Source organism: Budorcas taxicolor, chromosome 16, assembly GCF_023091745.1.
Source record: "Budorcas taxicolor isolate Tak-1 chromosome 16, Takin1.1, whole genome shotgun sequence".
In the NCBI taxonomy this organism is placed as follows: Eukaryota; Metazoa; Chordata; class Mammalia; order Artiodactyla; family Bovidae; genus Budorcas; species Budorcas taxicolor.
This window is the reverse complement of record NC_068925.1, coordinates 77,395,705-77,416,556: the sequence shown is the minus strand read 5'-3', so window position 1 is coordinate 77,416,556 and position 20,852 is coordinate 77,395,705. Positions and strand designations below refer to the sequence as shown.

The 20,852-nt window shown below is 44.1% G+C and overlaps 1 protein-coding gene across 6 annotated transcripts in view; it reads left to right on the top strand.

Annotated features, from left to right (window-relative positions):
• Positions 1-20,852, top strand: part of DENND1B (DENN domain containing 1B) — a 267,191-nt gene that overhangs the window by 201,925 nt on the left and 44,414 nt on the right. For all 6 annotated transcript variants that reach the window (XM_052653690.1, XM_052653689.1, XM_052653687.1 and 3 more), the window contains one exon: positions 1,576-1,677. In XM_052653690.1, the coding sequence (XP_052509650.1) occupies positions 1,576-1,677 (102 nt within the window). The remainder of the gene's footprint in view (positions 1-1,575; positions 1,678-20,852) is intronic.

The window sequence follows — 20,852 nt, the reverse complement described above, 5'->3', positions numbered from 1 at the left end:
GCGCTTCCATAGTGTCATTAACTTCTGTCAGGGTGGTAACAGCTGAATTACACAGATGGCTAGTCCCATCATTTTATTCGTGCAAGAAACAGTTTTCGGAATTTTACTTACAGATACCTGTAATCAAGACGTTAGTTCTTCCTTAAAATTAAATGATAATTAATATTTTCTGAAGTTCTGTAAGAAAGTGGATGGACAAGCTCACTTTTTCCCTTTTCATTGCAGTGTGTTGATTGCTGGAGGACTTACTGTAAGGACCAAATCATGGACCCTAATGTCTGTTTTCACTTTGTTCATAAAGTTCAGTTGTTTTTCCTCATCTGTGTGAATGGGCTGTGGAGGGCAGCAGCAAGTGGCAGGGGTCCATCAGTGAGGGGTGCTTTCTGGGCTCACGTGTGGGAGTACGTAGAAGCTGTGTTTGGAATGAAAGTCCTTGTGATTTGGAGGAGGGGCGTCTAGCGGAGCCTGAGACTTGTGACTCTTGCAGAGTTCTGAACACTTAGCAAAATAGAGTAATTTCAGGCAGCTGGACTACCTAGGACTTTATCTAGAAAGTATCCAGTCAGAATTGCATTTGTAATCAGGAAGAGAATGTGATTGATAGACCTTTCAATTAAAAGGAAATTTTTTTCAGGGTTTTCCCTGGTGACTCAGTTGGTAAAGAGTCCGCCTGGACTACAGGAAACCCAGGTTCAGTTCCTGGGAGGGTAAGATTCCCTGGAGAAGGGAATGGCTACCCACTCCAGTGTTCTTGCCTGGAGAATCCCACGGACAGAGGAGCCTGGCAGGCTACAGTCCATGGGGTCGCAAAGAGTCGGGCATGACTTAGCAACTAAACCACCAAAAAGAAATGAATGATCATACCGTAAGTGGCAAAAATCATGCAGCAATTTTTATAGTAAGAATGTTTTCTAGTCAAGATGAAATATAATTGTTCAGTTCAGTTCAGTCACTCAGTCGTGTCTGACTCTTTGCGACTCCATGAATCGCAGCACGCCAGGCCTCCCTGTCCATCACCAACTCCAAGTTCACTCAGACTCACGTCCATCGAGTCCGTGATGCCATCCAGCTATCTCATCCTCTGTCATCCCCTTCTCCTCCTGCCCCCAATCCCTCCCAGCATCAGAGTCTTTTCCAATGAGTCACCTTTTCGCATGAGGTGGTCAAAGTGCTGGAGTTTCAGCTTTAGCATCATTCCTTCCAAAGAAATCCCAGGGCTGATCTCCTTCAGAATGGCTTTTGCAAATAGATGTGCTATTTTTAATTTAATTCATAATCATTCTGATGATATTAAATCCTTGTCTTTAGAGAATTTATTCTTACTTTGAGAGATTGAAAGTCAGCATTTTTAAGAGCCTAAAGGATTCTTGATTAGGAAGCTACAGCAGAAGCTTATTGGTTGAGGAATATTTCTACCAGCCTCAACTCCAGCCAGTGTGTGTAAGGGTCTGACTCCCTCAAACACTTGGAGCTCCTAGAAGTTGGCTCTGTGTGTTACACTCCCTTGTGACCTACTGGGCCTCCTCCGATAGAGTGGTTTGCTCTGACATCCCCAAATTCTTTGCTTCTACCCAGGGTGAGCCCATCACGTTCTGCGAGGAGAGTTTCGTAAAGCACCGTTCAAGTCTCATGAAACAGTTCTTGGAAACTGCAGTCAACCTCCAGCTTTTTAAGCAGGTAAGAGTGCACCTCCATGTTTTATTTTGTAACGTGAATGTATCAGAAACTTGTAACAGCTTTTTGTTACTGTAAGCTTATGTCTAAACTTTGCTATTAGAAACATCCTTGCAGAAAACTGCCCATGCACAGCAGGAAGAGCGGTGACTAGTTATGACTAGGCGTGACTAGTACGTGACTAGTATGACTAGGCATCTTCGATGGGCTTATCTTAGTTTGGTTAGATTGATACAGCTTGGTGAACAAACCAAGTTTTTTTATAGGACCATCCCAGTGTAATCCGATTTATAAAAAATGATTCCTAAATATGTGTTTTTAAGCTTTGTAAGGGGCTTCCCAGGAAGGGGCTCAGATGGTAAAGAATCTGCCTGAAGTGCAGTAGCCCCGGGTTCAATCTCTGTGTCAGGAAGATCCCCTGGAGAAGGGAGTGGCTACCCACTTAAGTATTCTTGCCTGGAGAATTCATGGACAGAAGACTTTCCACAATCACAAATTCAAAATTCCGAAAAAAGTTATAGTTCTGCTTGTGTGTCTTGATTTCTGGCCCAGAAAATATAATTGTCTTTGTGAAAAGCAGCATCTTAACATCAGAATTCAGAAAGTTCAGATGCAGTGTGATCTTTCATCCTATTGTGTGATCACGCAAGTCTCTTAATCGAGGCTGGCCTTAGTTTCTGTTAATATTTGAATTAATTTCTTAACACTTACTTTTCTTATTCCACATGGCAATTTTAAGTGTAAAGTTAGTTATATAAATTCAACATTTAATGAAAACTTAGAGTGTGTCATCAACTGTGCACAGGGCCAGAACGAAGACATGAGTAAAAACTCATTGATGCTCTTGAGAAACTGACAAGCTAGGAGAAATGGTTTTTGCTGTTAAGAGGAAAGAGACCAGGTAATAGAATAAGTGTCAAATCAGCATGGTGAAAAATCCAATACTGTTTATCTGTATTCTGAAGTAGTTTTAAAAAATTATCTGAGTTAGGAAAATGCTCTCTGGGCCATGTACCTGCCTTACGAAATGTGAAGAAAGGTTAGATTTATCCAGTAGACCTTTTTAAGGAGCAAAGAGAAGCAGGTTGTGTGGGTTTCCGGATGAGAGGTGTCTTGTGTGAATTTCCAAGGACAGAGTGGGAGGGTCCCGTTTGGAGCTCTGTGTCCGTGGAGGGCCCCCGTGCAGACGAGATTCCTTCCCCAGGTTAGAGCAGGGCCGAGGGATGGTGTGCCAGTGCCGACATGCACAGCCCAGGGCAGCCCCAGGCTGGTGTCCAGTGCACGCTTGGTGAGTGTCCACGCCCTTCCCGTGTTTTGTCACAAGGAGACAGATACACCTTCCATTGTCGAATCTGAGTTGTGAAGCTCAAATTACGTGGGCGTCGAGGACTGAGTGGATGGGTAGAATAACATATCACTTCCCTTTGACTATGAGATTCTGTAACTAGCCTTATCATTTGATAAAGTTCACACATGGTCTTTTTTTATTTTAACATAACTACAGAAAGCATATATGTATATATACACACACACACATATATATGCATTTAGAGCCAGATGGAGTTGGGCTCGACCTTGGCTTTGCTGCTCACTTGCTTTTTATTCGTGTGTGTCCGTTTCTCTGTAAAATAGCAGCACTGTCCACCCCTGGCAGGCCGGGACATGGTTTATGTGATTTAACACCTGTGCCCTGCTGGCTGGACAGTGCGCACAACTCTGTGAAGCTCAGGAACGTTAGTGTTGGCCTCATCCTGAGAGCAGCTAGGTTAACAAAACGCACATCTGTGCAGGGCTATATTATGTCGACGTAGAGAATGAACTTGTGGGCATGAAGAGGGAGCGCGATGAGCAGGGAGAGCAGCGTTGATGCACAGACGCTGCCGCACGCGAGTGAGAGGTGCTGGCGAGCTGGGAGCCCGCTCCCAGGCCCCGCGATGACCTCGGGGGTTGGGGGTTGGGGGTCAGAGCAGGGCGGATATATGGACATGTACAGCTGATTCACTCCGTGTACAGCAGAAACCAGCACAACATTGTAAAGCGATTACACTTCACTAAGACAATGAATTTTTTAAAAGTATAATTTTATCAAAGAGGCTGAATGTAAAGTACAGAGACGGCCACTCGGAACCAGTCACAGAACAGCTTAATAGTTTACATACGCAACTAGACCGCATTCTTGAAATGGATACTACTTCATGAACCGTAAGAAAGTGATGCTTGAAGGTGCCCCTGCAGGGACCTGTGGCTCTGTTGAGAACACCACGGAGCCGCACAGGTGAGCCGGGGCAGGCTCGGAAGTGCTGAGCGGCGCCGACGGGGCCAGGCGGCACCCGCGGAGTGTGTCGGGGGCGTGGGGCGCCTGCTCGCGGTCTTGCCGCAAGCAACCGGGAGCACAGAGGGACACGCGGGAAGCTCTTCTGCGTGATGGACATATTTATACCTGGTTTGTCGTGATAGTAACAGGACTATATACATCTGCCCAAACTCACTGAATTGTCTGCAGGTTTCTGTATACTAATTACAGGTTGCTAAAGGTTGGGGGTGGGGGTGGAAAGGGAAAGCCAAAACAGGAATCAATTGGTTAAAGGAAAATAATCAACATAGATGAATTCTCAAAGACAGGACTGATGTTTCTGAACGAATATGAGTCCACGTTTCTGACTGTGAGTCTGTGACCCGCTCTGGGTCAGGAACCGCCCACGTCCTCTGTTTGTTTGACAAACTTGGGAGAACAGGAGCCCAGGAGAGAAGCGTACGATGTGAAGGCAAGAGTTAGAGTCGGCTCTCGCCCCTGATGACACTGCAGGGAAGGATCTGGTGCTCGCATCTGCACTCTGCCTGTGTGTGAAGTCACTCAGTTGTGTTCGGCTCACTGTGATCCTGTGGACTCTCACCCACCAGGCTCCTCTGTCCATGAAATTTTCCAGGCAAGAATACCGGAATGGGTTGCCAGTTCCTTCTCCAGGGGCATCTTCCTGACCCAGGGATCGAACCCAGGTCTCCCACATTGCAGGCAGACGCTTTACCATCTGAGCCACCAGGGTTATGTATTGGAACAACTTAAAACGCAGGATTTGCAAAACACCTTGTGGTGAGGATCACACGAGACAAAGCCCTAGCACTTGTTCTCCAGGATGAGAAGTGTGATGGGAGATTCAGCTCTTGTAAATCCGGTTAGACTTGGTATAAAGCTAAACCGGAAATAAAAGCGTGCCTTCCCTCGAGCCACTTCCGGGGCTTGTGCCTCCAAAGCTCTGGAACCGGGAGGAGAGGAAGGAGCCCTGCGGACAAGTTCCCATGCACCAGCGTGCACAGGAGTCCGAAGCCTGAATTCATAATGCCTGGTTTGGGCTGACCAAACTCAAATGTAAGGTGACCCTAAACTGTAGGTGTCCTCAGGCCCCTAGCAGCAGCAAGTGCACACCCTCGTTGAGGAACCACCCCACTTCATCCTGGCATCGGATAGTTCTTCCAGCTGCAATCCTAAGGAGAAAGTTCACTGTTGACAGTCATCACACATACAGGGGAACAGATGATGAAACAGAAACAGCAGTCAGAAACAGATTTGCAAAGATTTCAAATACTGGAATTATCAGAAGTACAATATAAAATAGCTGTGCTTAAGATGTTCAAATAAGTAGAAGAGGCTTTAAAAATGTTCAGGACAGAAAAACTTTAAAGAATGTGAAGACAGTTTTAAGAATATAGCAAATAAACTTCTGGTAAGGAAGCATGTAATTCACATGAAAGGAAATTGATGTGTTTCATAGCCAATCAGATCTAATAGAAGAGAGATTTGCTGAACTGGAAGATATATCTGAAAAATTATCCAGATTTTAGTACAGACCTATGAAGAAACAAAAACCATAAGAAATTCGAAGGGTGGAGTGGACGTGCCTGCAGTCCACAGGCTCAGTTATAAACAGAGCAGACAGGACGTGGAGGAGAGACCACATTGGAAGGACGGGGCTGGAGCCAGTGACACGCATGCTTCATCTGTCAGGAAGTCCCTCAGCCCCAGACTGAGGATACAAGGAGAAATCAATACCTGCACAGTGTATTCAGCTCTAAAATATTCAATAAAAAGAGACTTTTTAAGTAAGTGAAAGAATTATAAAATTCTTTAGAAAGAATACCTAGAATCCTTGGCCAACTAAAATATCTTTTAATTGTAATAGAGCTGTGAATACATTTCCCTGCAAAAGTGGAGTTTGCACTCTGTGTTGCCTATAATAGTGTGTCCACGTGGCAAAGCTGTGGCCCCCTGTTATTTAATCACATGGCATCACCAACTCAATGGACATGAATTCGAGCAATGTCCAGGAGATAGTGTTGGACGGAGGAGCCTAGCATGCTGCAGTCCATGGGGTTGCAAGGAGTCAGACAAGACTTAGCGTCTGAACAGCAGCAGCAGCAAATCTAAGTGTTGCTATGAAGATACTTGTTTGTATGTAGTTTAAACTTGTAGTCATTTGGCTTTAAATAAGGAAGACTATCCTACATAAGCTGGGTAGGCCTGTCAGAACCGGGTGGAAGGCTTGTAAAACAGGCCGGAGGTTTGCCTGCAAGAGGGGAGCTCTGTCTGTGGGTGGCCGCTTGGCCCCTGCCTGCAGACCCACCTGCCGTGTCTGTTCTTCCTGGCTGCCTGTCCTCTGCAACCTACTTAGCCAGCCCTCATAATCATGTCAACCAAGGTCTTATCATAAATCTCGTATGTGTATGTGTGTCTGTCTGTCTGTCTGATCTCTTACTGGTTCTGCTTCTCTAGTTGAACCTTGACTACCACACCAACAGGAGAAAGATGTTCTTAAGGAAGAACTTTAAGTAAGTAACTCAGGGAGAAAATTCTCTTAGCTCTAAGATGGAAGGTCTGAGATGCAAGAAGGAAGGAAGACCAAAATAAATGGTAAACATGCTTCCCCGGTGGCTCAGATAGTAAAGCGTCTGCCTGCAATGTGGGAGACCTGGATTCAGTCTCTGGGTCAGGAAGATCCCCTGGAGAAGGAAATGGCAATCCACTCGCATTTTCTTGCCTAGAAAATCCCATGGATGTAGGAGCCTGGCAGGCTGCAGTCCATGGGGTCACAAAGAGTCGGACATGACTGAACGCACACAGCACCCACACATAGGAATTAAATTTAACCAGCATTTACTGTATCAGACAGGCAGGTTCTCCCACACATTCAAGAATCAATTGGTTCCAAGTCAGTTTCCAAAAAAATCACTGTTTTGATTATGGCAAAAGGGAGACACTTCAGTTTCTTTTGTAAGACTGGGATAATCTTCCACTCTAAAATCTAAGATGACATGAGAAGAAAACATTATAAGCCAGGCATTACTTATGACTACAGATGTAAAATTTAAAATATTTTTAGCCAATTCTAGCAAGGTTTAAAAAGGTTACTGGTTCATGAGTAGACTGCCTTTATTCTGGAAATTAAGTGGTAATTGCACATTAGGAAATCTATGGATGTAATTCACTATATTAACTGATTCTGGGGTAAAATCATTCAGTTTAGTTGCTCAGTTGTGCCCATGGACTGCAGCATGCCAGGCCTCCGTGTCCTTCACTAACTCCCAGAGTTTGCTCAAACTCATGTCCACTGAGTCGGTGATGCTATCCAACCACCTCATCCTCTGTCGTCCCCTTCTCCTTCTGCCTTCAGTCTTTCCCAGTCTCAGGGTCTTTTCCAATGAGTCAGTTCTTCGAGTCAGGTGGCCAAAGTACTGGAGCTTCAGCTTCAGCATCGGTCCTTCCAATGAATATTCAGGACTGGTTTCCTTTAGGATTGACTGGTTTGATCTCCTTGCAGTCCAAGGGGCTCTCAAGAGTTCTTCAACACCACAGTTCAAAAGCATCAATTCTTCAGCACTCAGCTTTCTTTAAGATCCAACTCTCATATCTGTACATGACACCTGGAAAAACTATAGCTTTGACTTGACGGACCTTTGTCAGCAAAGTAATGTCTGCTTTTTAATATGCTGTGTAGGTTGGTCATAGCTTTTCTTCCAAGGAGCAAGCATCTTTTAATTTCATGGCTGCAGTCACCATCTGCAGTGGTTTTGGAGCTCAAAAAAAATAAAGTCTGTTACTATTTCCCCATCTATTTGCCATGAAGTGATGAGACCGGATGCCATGATCTTAGTTTTTTGGATGTTGAGTTTTAAGCCAACTTTTTCACTCTCCTCTTTGACTAAAATCATTAGATCATCTCAACAGGTGCACCAACTGTTCATAATATTCATGATAAAAGCAAAAATACGTGATTAAAGACATTTTCAGTAAACATCATACTTAATATTAAAACATTAATATTTCTCTCTGAGGAAGGTTCTATCTCATAGCATTGGAACTCCTCACATATGTAGTTGAGCCAAAAAATATATAAAGATTTAGAAAGTAACACACCAAACTGACTTGACTTTCATTACTTTGAGTATAAAGACCAGTTATGTAGGACATAAGGAAATAATAAATTTGACTTCACTGAAATTAAGAGATTTGACCATCAAAAGACTTCATATTTGCAATTCTTTTGAACCACCAAAGGGAGTAAAGTCCAGAATATAAAAACCAAACCTTCATGTTAGTTAAAAAAAAAAAAAATGTAATTGTGCCCAAGACGTGGATAAGCACATGCACTTGAAAACCCTGAATGGCTGATGAAGACCGAGAAGATGCTCAGCCTTGTTTATAATCAGAGAGGAGCAGGTAAAAACATAATGGAATGTCACCTCACACTCACCAGATTGGCCCAGGTTTAAAAACCTGAAAATCTCAGAATTTGACAAAGACGTGGAGCGAGGGACCAAGTTTCACCTGTTGATAGGAGTGAAAGTTTGCACAGCTTGTTTGAGAAAGCACTTTGGTGCTAAAACTTAAACACACAAATTTCTTTTGACCTAGTGATTTCACTCTAAATTTGGCAGCAAAAGTCATGCACTAAAATTACTCATAACGGCAAAATGCTGGCGCTGAACTCACACGTTCATCAGTATTAAGATGACTAAGTGGTTACGTTCCTACAGTGGAGCAGCTGCACGGCAGAGATGAGCGCACTGCAGTGAAACTGAATGTGAGTGAGTGAGGGGGAAGGAGCACGTCGCTGAAGAGTGGATATGATGAGTCCTTTTATGTAACAGTGTTCTGTAGTGAGAAGAGCGAAATGATGTATGATTTAGGAAAACATTTTTGTGATAAAGCTGTAAAGAAAGACAAGGGAAGGGTAAGCTGAAAGGATTCTGATCGTTTCCGTAAGGGAGGGCATGTTCCGGCAGTTGGCTTTATCATTATGCATTAAGCTGTTCATTTATAATTTAAATTATGTAAGTATTGTATGAAAACATATATGAAAGTGAAAGAAAGTGCAAGTGTTAGTGGCTCAGTTGTGTCTGACTTGTTGAGACCTCAAGCGCTGTATCCCGCCAGGCTCCTCTGTCCATGGAATCCTCCAGGCAAGAATACTGAGGTGGGTAGCCATTCCCTTCTCCAGGGCATTTTCCTGAGCCCAGGGATGGAACCCAGATCTCCTGCACTGCAGGCAGGATTCTTTACTGAGCCACCAGGGAAGCCCCCAAAACATGCATACACGCAAATATATAGTATATGTATATGTGTGTATACATATATATATGTACACACACTGTTTATGGATCCACCCGTAATGGGCTGTGTTTTCACTGACAGCTGACTTCTCATCCTCTTCAGGCCTTGGTTTCTGTGTCTGTAACGTGAGTTAGACTGAAGGGTCACTAGGTCTGAGATACCTTTCGGCCCTAACATTCCACGATACCAGGGAATAAACACGGCTTAGATGGATGAGAGTCGGTTCCATTTGGATAAATTCCTCTTCAGATAATGGATTTGGAAGGAATCCCAGAAACTGCTTGTTAAATCCACAGCCCTGGCAGCACCGTCTTTAACTCGAAGCTTTAGAAAGATTTGAGCCGGTATTTTTAGGTCTCTTCCTTTTATCTCCCGTTACACTTAACACAGTAAAGGAAATTATTTTCTTGGGTATTGTTTGTTAAGACCCCTGGAACTAAAGTTTCTGCTCATTTTACTATGCGATTTCCATGGAAGAAGAGCTGTGACAAATCTCGACAGCATATTAAAAGGCAGAGACATTACTTTGCTGACAGGTCCATATAGTCGAAGCTATGGTTATTCCAGTAGTGATGTACGGATGTGAGTTGGACCATAAAGAAGACTGAGTGCAAAGAACTGGTGCTTTGGAACTGTGGTGCTGGAGGAGACTCCTGAGAGTCCCTTGGGCTGCAAGGAGATCCAACCAGTCCATCCTAAAGGAGATCAATCCTGAATATTCATTGGAAGGACTGATGCTGAAGCTCCAGTACTGTGGCCACGTGATGCAAAGAGCTGATTCATTGGTAAAGACCCTGATGCTGGGAAAGATTGAAGGTGGGAGGAGAAGGGGATGACAGAGAATGGATGGCATCACTGACACAACGGACATGAGTTTGAGAAAGCTCCGGGAATTGGTGATGGACAGGGAGGCCTGGAGAGCTGCAGTCCAGGGGGTCGCAAAGAGTCGAACATGACTGAATGACTCAACAATAGCAACAACGACATTCTCGCTTTCCCCTCCTGACTCTCTGGGCAGTTTCTCCAGGGCCCTTGCTCATTGTGCTTTCCTCTGTCTATTCCCCGAATGTCTCTGTACTCAGACTTCCACGTCTCTGACTCATGCCAGCTCCTGGGGCTTCCTCACGAGGGACCCTAACTGCATTAGTTACCTATGATGAGGGGTCTTGAACACATCTTTATTCAGATGGTGAACGTCGCTCAGTTGTGTCCGACTCTTTGTGACTGCAGGTATGTGTATGTGTGTGTGTGTATAGTATCTTTGTGTATGTGTGGACATGCACACACACACTCCCACACATACACGTGTGATGCCTTTTCACATAGATGCATCCTCACATATGCACCCCTTCGTTTGTATATTAGTTTTACTCTTGCCTAAACCAGAAAATTAGGCATCATCTTTTCTCACGCCATCATCTCCAGTCCTTCCCACATAGTTGTTTGACTGCGTTCTGTTGACCCTTCTTTCTGAATATCCTTCGGCTTTTCCTCCTTTGCTCTCTCCAGCGCAGGTGTCAGTGACTTGCACTGCGGGAGTGGTTCGTGTTCTTTCATTTAGCCCCCCTTTCAAGCCATCCTCCAGCCTGCTCTGAGAGTGTTCTTTCTGAAAAGCAAATCTTAAGTCTTTCTCACTGTGTCTAGGATGCCACTCAGACCCTAGCCTGGCACACAGAAGCCTTCACCTTCTGGGTTTTGCCGCTCTGATTTTCCCTCTCCTGCATCTCCAGAGACCCTTACTGCGGCCGTCCTGGGCATTGGCTGTCAGGTCTCTGAAGATGGTTCCTTGTCTTTATGCTCCTCCCTTGAGTTGCAGGAGATGGTAAATAGTGACGGACTGAGTGATGGTAATTATGAATGAATGAAAATAACATGCATTGAGTACTGACTCATGCTGGGCACTATTTGAATGCTTTAATCTGGGTTCCTCTTCGCAGTGGCCACAGCATGTCATACGTTATCACTGCCCCTTTGCACTTTGTTAAACCTGAGTTATGGGGAGGTGAAATAACTTGCTGACAGTGTCCACAGTAGCACGTGGTAAAGTAAGGGCTTGGATGTGCTCAGTCGTGCCTGACTCTTTGTGACCCCACGGACTCTAGCCTACCAGGCTCCTCTGTCCGTGGCATTTCCCAGGCAAGAATACTGGAGTGGGTATCCATTTCCTTCTCCAGGGGATTCTCCCAGCCCAGGGATTGAGCCTATGTCTCCTGCATTGGCAGGCGGGTCCTTTACTCCTGAGCCACCAGGGAAGCCTGGGACTTAGACACAGAGCAGCTAAGACCCCCCCTGTCTGCCCAGGGGTAAATGAGGAATAAAGGCACGTGTGCTGGCTGCCTCCCTGTCTCCTCTGCCTGCACTGTCTCTCTCCATTCCACGTTACTCAGTGCAGGCATTCTAGTGGTATAGACACTTGGTATTGTTAAATAAAGAAACCAAATAAAAACCGCTATTCCTATTGTAAGGAATAGGCAGCAGAATGTCTTTATGATTGTGGTAGGTGAAGAACTTGAAAAATTGAATATAATGGAGCTCATTTGCGAAAATCCTTTCATTGTAGGAGTCAGGTGTTCCTGTGTTTTCCATTGAGCGGTGTCTGTAATTCCCAGCCTAGAGCCACGTAATGCTGCAGTGCGTGAAGTGGGCATTCTGCGAGGCCCTCGGTGCTCTGCATTTTGTGCTGTGACTTAATAAGGTGCTGGACAAAAGAAGTCAAAAGCCAAATATTTCACTCTTATGTTGGTTGGAGGCTTTAGAAAGCTTTTAACATAAATAATACATTCTTATACATCTCTCCATTTTCCTGTTAATCTTTTTTGAAAGAAGCATGATAGTTTCTTATTTATGGGATGTCATCTTTAGCTCAGATCAGCACATGCATCACTAGAGCTAAAGAGTCAACCATTCTGGAGTATTAGGAAATAGTTGACATATGAGCGGATGGGAGATGGTAACTGTATCAAGCACGTATTTTATAACATGGAAAAGTAACATTTGCCCTAGAGAAAATGCAGACACTTGTTGGTAAAGAGAAGGAGTATATCAGGAGAGAACTTATTAGGACTGGAAATACATTTTTCGGCATCCTTTGTTGATGAGTTTCGAGTAGCATCCTAAACTTTGTTTATCTAAGTGTGGTCCCAGACCTCCTGCAGCAGATTTAGCTGGAAAGTCTATTAAAGATGCATGTCCTTGACGCTCACCTTCAAATTTGTGATTTAGGGGTCCTGAACTAAAACCCAGAGATTTACATTATTAATGAAATACCATAAAAATGGGGCTTACCGACTGGCGCAATGGTGAAAGAATCTGCCTGCCAATGCAGGAGATGCAGGAGACGTGGTTTCAATCCCTGGGTCAGGAAGATCCCCTGGAGAAGGAAATGGCAACCCGCTCCAGTATTCTTGCCTGGGAAAACCCATAGACAGAAGAGCCTGGCGTCGCATGGGGACGCTCCATGGGGTCGCAAAAGAGCCAGACATGACTGAGCAACTAAGCATGCGTGCACACGCCATAAAGATACGCACACTGTGTATAGAAGCACTCACCTAAGTGTCCTTTATTCCTCTTCTCATTCGACAGTGTATTTGAGTGTCTGCTCTCCTAGGAAGTGTTCTGGGTGCTGGGTTGCATTAGAGAACAAGTCAGAAAATAATTTCTGATGTTGTGAATTCTGTGTTTCTCTATGAGGGGGACTGAAAATAAGTTAACTAAATTATGTAGCATGTTCACAGATGATAATTACTGTGGAAAAGGAAATAAAACAGGAAAGGAGGATCACCAGGGGTCAGGGTGGAATTGCAACTTAAAGTAGCTTGAAGTGAAGTGAAAATTGCTCAGTGGTGTCTGACGCTTTGTAACCCCATGGACTATATAATCCATGGAATTCTCCAGGCCAGAATGGTGGAGTGGGTATTCTTTCCCTTCTTCATGGGATCTTCCCAACCCAGGGGTCGAACCCAGGTCTCCCGCATTGCAGGTGGATTCTTCACTAGCTGAGCCACAAGGGAAGCCCAACTAAAGTAGCTTATTAGTTGGGTAGACTTCAGGGAGAATGTGGCATTTGAGCAGCGTCCTATAGGGTGGTCAGACGTGGAAGCAGAAGAACGATATCTAAGGCTGTGCTCTAATTTGGGTGAGCAGAGATGGCAGTTTGCATCTGGTCCATGGAAGATGTGAGGACTGATCAGATGTGGATCTGTCCTGAAGATACAGTCAGTGGATGCGCTGAAAGATTTAATGTGAAGTATGAGAGAAAGAGGAGTCAAGAATCCATGGATCCGTGGTTTCTCAACCAAGAAACTGGCAGGATGTGTGTTAATTTTTCTGAAATGGGGAAGACTGTGGGGAGGAGAAATCTGGGGGGAAGAATAAGCATTCAGTTTTGGACATGAGTCTGAGATGTCTGTTAGCCATCCAAACAAGACATTAATCCGGGGCTTCTTTGGTGGCTCAGACAGTGCAGATTCTGCAGTACAGGAGACCTGAGTTTGATCCCTGGGTCGGGAAGATCCCCTGGAGAAGGGAATGGAAATCCACTCCAGCATTCTTTCCTGGAGAATTCTGTGGACAGAGGAGCCTGGCAGGCTATATAGTTCATGGGGTTGCAGAGAGTCAGATAACGACTGGATGACTAATACTTTCTTTCACTTTAGGCAAATGGGTAAAGAGGCGGAGGCCAAAATTAGACCTAAGATATGAATGTGGGCGTCATCAGCGTGTTGAGAGATGGTTAGAGTCATTGGACTGGAGACCAAGTGAGACAGCCAGGGGAGAGTATAAATGGGAATGACAGGCGGCCCAGGGGCCGGGGAGTAGCAGAGGGCAGCCACCAAGGAGGAGGGGTGAGTGAGCGACCCTGGACACGGGAGAGGGTTCAGTTACCTCTGGGGCCAAGGAGAGAAGGAGGGCCCGGCTCTGTCAGATGCTGGTGACAGGCTGAATCAGGGGAGAATGTGGACCTGACCTCTGGGCTCGGTCACGTGAGACATGGGACGCCCCAGTGGGCACAGCGCTGCTGGGGAGGTGAGGGAGCCCATGTGACTGCGGGGCAGGCGAGGAGGCCGTGGGGACAGCAGTCCTCGCGGCTGGCCTGAGTTGTCCCCTAAGGAGGAGCATCGACAGGGACAGAGCGGGAGAAGACACGGGGTCAGCAGGAGCACACGAGTCTGTGGGCTGGGCGAGGAGCTGGCCTCCGCGGAGCCGACACTGCGCTTGGCTGGAGGAGAGCTGGTGCCCGGGGCTGGCAGAACGCCTCCTTCAGTTGCTTTAGATTCTTTTTTTTAATCAATGGGATTTAGAAGCAGGGTCATCAGCTGAAGAGAAGGGGGAGGCCGTTGGACCTTCAGAGGGAGCAGAGATGCAGCGTAGATGGAGAGTGAGTGAGCTGGAGAGGAAAGGGGTTGCCCAGAGTGCTGTTGAGATGTTAGGTTGTGAATTCAGGAGAGAACCGGCCTCACAGCTGCTCCGCTCATCCCGGGATCCCTGGGCCTCTGTGCAGGCGTCCCAGGTGCTCACTTCCCACCAGCCTGCTCTGTGCTGTGTTGATGCTGGGAGTCCCGTTTCCTAGGTCTGCTTCCCCGCTTGACCCCGGGCCCACTGCCTCCCTGCCTTCTAGCCTCGGCTCAGGCGTTGTCTTCATCATGATGTCTGCCCTGGACCTCACTGTCCACACCTGAAAGCTCCTTGCCCCCCACCCCCGAGCTCCCCTAGCAGTTCTGTTTTATTTTCCACACTCATCCCCTCCTGACATATTACGTCACTTATTGCATTTATTATTTCATGCAATCTGCTCTGCGCCCTGCCCTGCCATCCCCCAACACTAGATACTTAAATCTTATGAAGGCTTGAATCTTTGTCTGTTTCACTCATTTCTGGTCTTCACACATCTGAAAGAGAACCCGGCATATGGTAAATATTCAGTTAAAAGTTTATTGAATGAATGAATGAGTTCATTGTCTGGTGGTCATGAAGTTCAAAAGACTTAATCCTGTTGCAAATTATTTCATGTCTGTTGATATATCTTAGAAGGACTATTGTCCCATTGAGTTACTGGTTCTAATGATAAATTGCACAGAGTGGTAAATTTTATACCCTTCAGAGTGTGTTTCTCTTCCTTGTACCATGGTGGTCTAATTTGGTACACTTCAGTCATGTGATTACCCCATCCTTGAAATGGAATAAAAATAATAGTTTATTTCTGTCCCTTCACATACTTCATTCTCTTGGTAGCTACGAACTGAAGGCCTGGCATTGAGCACAGGTCTATAAGCACCTGATGATTTAATTTATTGTAGTACTTCAGTGTGGTTCTCACTAACCCGTCAGGGTTTACTGAGCCTGTGTAAGAAGAAGTATTTAAATTAGACAGCTTATTTTTTTTAACCCCAAAGTATTATATAGAAAGGAAATGTTAAAGATCCATAAGAAATTAATATGTTTTAAAGGTATTTTTTTACTGTATTTAAATTTTTACTTAAATTTCTAAAGATTTCTGATTTATTAAAAATGTTTTTTCTCTAGCTCTCAAGACTTTATTCATTATCTTTGTGCTCAAAAAGGGTTTCTAATAAGAAGTAAAATTTTGAAATGTAGTCATTAAGGGGACAGCAGAGGATGAGACGGTTAGATGGCATCACTGACTCAGTGGTCATGAATTTGAGCAAACTCTGGGAGCCAGTGGAGGACAGAGGAGGCTGGTGCATTGCAGTCCATGGGGTCATAATGAGTTGGACTGAGCAACCAAACATTTTTCTTCAGGCAAAGGAGTGTCAGTCAGTTCAGTCAGTTCAGTCGCGTCTGACTCTTTGCGACCCCGTGGACTGCAGCACGCCAGGCTTCCCTGTCCATCACCAACTCCTGGAGCTTGCTCAAACACATGTCCATAGAGTCAGTGATGCCATCCAACCATCTCTTCCTCTGTCGTCCCCTTCTCCTCCCCCTTCAGTCTTTCCCAGCATCAGGGTCTTTTCAAATGAGTCAGTTCTTTGCATCAGGTGGCCAAAGTATTGAGCTTCAACTTCAGCATCAGTCCTTCCATGAATATTCAGGACTGATTTCCTTTAGGACGGACTGGTTGGATCTCCTTGCAGTCTAAGGATCTCTCAAAAGTCTTCAACACCACAGTTCAAAAGCATCAATTCTTCGGCGCTCAGCTTTCTTCACAGTCCAACTCTCACATCCATACATGACTACTGGAAAAACCATAGCTTTGACTAGATGGACCTTTGTTGGCAAAGTAATGGTCTCTGCTTTTTAATATGCTGTCTAGGTTGGCCATAGCTTTTCTTCCAAGGAGCAAGCGTCTTTTAATTTCATGGCTGCAGTCACCATCTGCAGTGATTTGGGAGCCCCCCAAAATAAAGTCTGTCACTCTTTCCCCATCTATTTGCCATGCAGTGATGGGGCTGGATGCCACGGTCTTCGTTTCCTGAACACTGAGCTTTAGGCCAGCTTTCCCACTCTCCTCTTCACTCTCATCCAGAGGCTCTTCTGGGGATGCAGGTCTGTGTGCTATGTTGCACATGTGACCCTGCTGCTTTGCGTCAGGGACCAGACTGCCACTTTGGCACTGACGTCAGTTCTCCCCGCTCCTCATTTGGCCCCCTCTCCTCAGGACAACCTGCTTATGAGCTTTTAACTGAAAAATCACATATTTCTCTTAAAATGATAGAAGAATCTTGAAATGTAATCACTGTCATCCTCAGAGATTTGATGGATTGATTGCAATTAAATATTTATAGGACACATGTCTGAACCACTGAAGTCATTAGAACACAGATTAGTAGCGCAACTTGTTTTGGATTTTGGGACTAAATGCCAGAAATGGGCTGAGTCGTGAAGTTATCAAAGTATTAAGAGAAACATATACTTTGTCTCAGAGGAAAGATACATTCCCCGTGGTCCACTGGCCTACTGTTCAAGTTTAAACTGTGAATCTAACCAGACATATTTTTTATGTTTTTTTTTTTTTTTGTAAAGAAGCTTGCCATGCAAGTGTGTCCTTTATGTTTTATTGTATTTTTATAACGTTCATCTTATATTGTGTTTCAAAAGTTGAAGTGGTGCACGTTTATTTCCGTTAGACAGTAGTGCATGCTGAAGTGCGTTTACAGCAACACGTCGTTTCTTTAGAGTCACTCAATCTCCTATTCAGATAGTTATTTGAAGATAAAGACACTTCAGAAAGCCTCAGTGATGTCAGTATCAAAAAGAGGCAGCAGGAAGCAGTTTTGCTGCTTAATTACACTTACCTTGTAACCTGTTACATCACCTTAAGACCACATCCTAAGGATTAACCAGATCCACTTCTTGTAATTGTTGATGACTTAGAGGGGATGATGGTATTGATTTTAAGGAATATATTTATTCTTACTAAATAAATTTCAGCTATTTTTCATAATTAAATTATGGAATCTATACTGTGGAATTAGGCCTGTGAGCTTTTTTGAGATTTCTAATTACGATTTTTAAGTTTCGTGTGGTTGTTTCACATGTTTAGCTCCAGGTTTTAATTTTTCCTTTTGGAATAAAAAGCAAAATATAAAGATTTACGTAAAATGCATTATCTTAAAAAGCATACTCATGCATTCTTTTAAAAACCTACTTGCAACCTAATTTTATCTTATATCTGAAGTACCTCCATTGTTATTTACAGTTTTACCTATTATTATTTGCCATTCTTAGCTCATTCTTCCAGAATGTACGTCTTGAATGCATTTGCTAAGCGATGTGTGTGGTGTAGCCTTTGCTCTTCCTGAAAGTAATGCTGTTTGGTTGAAAATTCTCTCTGTGTGTATAGCAGCAGCTACTGTTTTCACCTACAATGAAACGCTCCGGTTATGAGTGGTGTGACCGTGAACCAACCCCACTTGGGAAACAAAAAAAAGCTATTATTGAATCAAAAATAGAAAAAGGAGTTTAGAGAACTGTTAGGTTCAACATTCCTCTCCATTAATATCTCTTCTCAGTTGTTCCTGGGGGTCTACGTTGGTGTATGTGTGTGTGTGTGTGTGTGTGTGCACACAATCCACCTTTTAAGAACATTTTCATTAAGTGTGTATGTTGATAAGTGTCAGTCACTGAGAAGATTGTTTGCAAAGTCAGTGATAACATGGGGCATTTTACCAAGTGGTGCATTTCTATTAGCTCAAATCACTAGTTTAGTAACACAAAGTAATTAGTCATGCTCAAAAATGCATCATCAGTAAATAGTTTTGAGATTTATCTCTTTCTAGACTTGAACTGTTCCACTCAAACTAAAATGAATGGATTATTTCCAGTAAACACAAAAATGAAAACCTTTTAAAAAGTCTTGTAGTCTTAATCTTTTAAGGCAAATTAAGTCCTTTAAAAGGATGTCTTAGTTTGTTCCACTTGTCAGTAATGTATTACTTTAAATTTATCATTGTGCTTCACCTTATTTTTTCAAAATCCATCACATTAGATCACTTTAGTTTGATTTATCATACTGTGTTGAAAATATGCGTAAGTCAAATTCTGCAGGCGTTTTAAACTACATTAGTTTCAAATTAACTGTTTATTGTATGTAGTAGCAAAGACACCCAGGATTGTAAGTTACTGCCTTTTAGCACAAGATGAAATGAGTAATTCCAGAGATTACAGCTATTTAACTCTTAAACCACGTGAAGTGTGTGCCCTTTAGGATCAGTTCTGTGTGTTGCATCCCTCGGTAAGCATCTATTTCCAGTTAACGGGTTGGGCGTTAAAGCTGCCTCTGCCCAAGAGGCTGTGGTCCCTTCTCAGGAAGCGCAGGAGTTGAGAGACGGGAAGGGTGGAGGTGGTGGGGAAAGTGGACTTGAGTATTTAACGTTTACTGTGTGCCCGCACCGTGGGCACTAAATGTGACTGTTTAAATTTTTAAGAGTATAGTTGACACACAGTGTCGTGTTAGTTTCAGGTGTCCGGCACAGCAGTTCAGTTATGTATCTGCTCTTTTTCAGATTTTTTTTCCTTGTAGGTTATTACACAATATTGAGTAGAGTTCCCCGTGCTATACAGTAGGTCCTTGTTTATTTATGTTATGTATAATAGTGTGTATCTGTTAATCCCAAATTCCTGATTTATCCCTCACCTTTCCCCTGTGGTAACCAACTCTCACAAAACCCCATCAGATGTTTCTGTGTTGTTATTCCCATTTTACAGAAGGGGAGACGGTCTCAGATGCAGCAGGCTGCCCGAGATCATAAAGCTAACGATGGCAGTGAGAGGCAACCTCTCAAACACCAGACTCCACGTTCAAGTTTGTTTGTAGTCTCACTACCTCCTCCCCGCCAAGCATAATGCGGGTGTTAAATGGGTCATCTATGGGCCCTGCTCTCAGTTCTCACTTTCATGAGAGCAGCTCATACTCTTGGCAAAAATGCCATGGCCGTGTCCTTTTAGATTATGTCCCTTTAAACTCATTTTACCACGTTTTTGGTCAAAACCGTCCTACGGTAATAAGGCAGTTAAACGTCGTTTTGCACAGGAACCTGTTGGTTCATTGGCCATTCTTTCCTAATTTGGGTCTGGAAGAGATTTCTGTCTCGGCATCTTAACCGCCGACGTGCGGTTAGCGGTCTCCAGTTTCTGCCCGGGAATGACACCGACCTCACCCCTCCTCTTGGTTAGTTTTGTCCTCTAACCATTTAACCAGAAAACCAGGGCAGACCATGAGAAAGTTTTAGAAGTCAAGGTCTCTTATTTTATCTAAACTTTATAGGGTGGAAAAATCGTGGCCAGGATTGATTCTCTTAAGATGAAGAGGAACCTCTTACGTTAATCCTCAGAGTCTCAAGTCTGTTCTTCAGACATCACTGAAGACTTCCTTATGTCAGCCTTTGGCTCTCATGCAATGGAGCCTTAAAGACAATTCACCATCGTCATGAGTGGGGAAACCACAAAACATTTATAAGATTTTTCATAATCTAAGCAACACACGCGTCCAGTGCCACAGACCAACAATATAAAACTAACCAAGTGCCAGTGATATACGTGTGTGTAAAACATGTCACTGGTTTATGCCTGGAGCTGATCAACAAGATAATCCCCTAAGGATATTTTCCGAAACCCCGAGATTCTGCTTTGCTGTGTGTGTAGGAGCAGGGTGGAAATGAGGCAGAGCAGATGGTGGGCTGTGTTTTGAAGAGGATCTCTGCGTACTTTTTGGTAGCTTCGAGTTCCCACCCGCATCTCTCCTTTCAGAATGCCGAAAAATATTGTTTAAGGTAACCTCCTGTAACTCAACATGAATTTACCTGAATTTTATTCATATTTGTAACCATAGTTTTGCTCATTTGGTCAACACATTTGCTGGGAATTGTGAAGTTATATTTGTTTTATTATTAAGTGGTTAGACCTATCTGGTGCTCTTACCCTTTAGGACTAGTAGTTCAGATCTGGAGTGTTTTATTTTACTGGATAAAGTTAATATCAACCTCAAAAGAGTAACATCTAACATTTCTCGGATGCTTACATAACCTTAATAAACCTGTGTTAATGTGTGCAGCCATGTCCTGAAGCAAATACTGAGAACACTGAGGCCTGGGGCTGGGTTCAGCTCCCCGAGGCC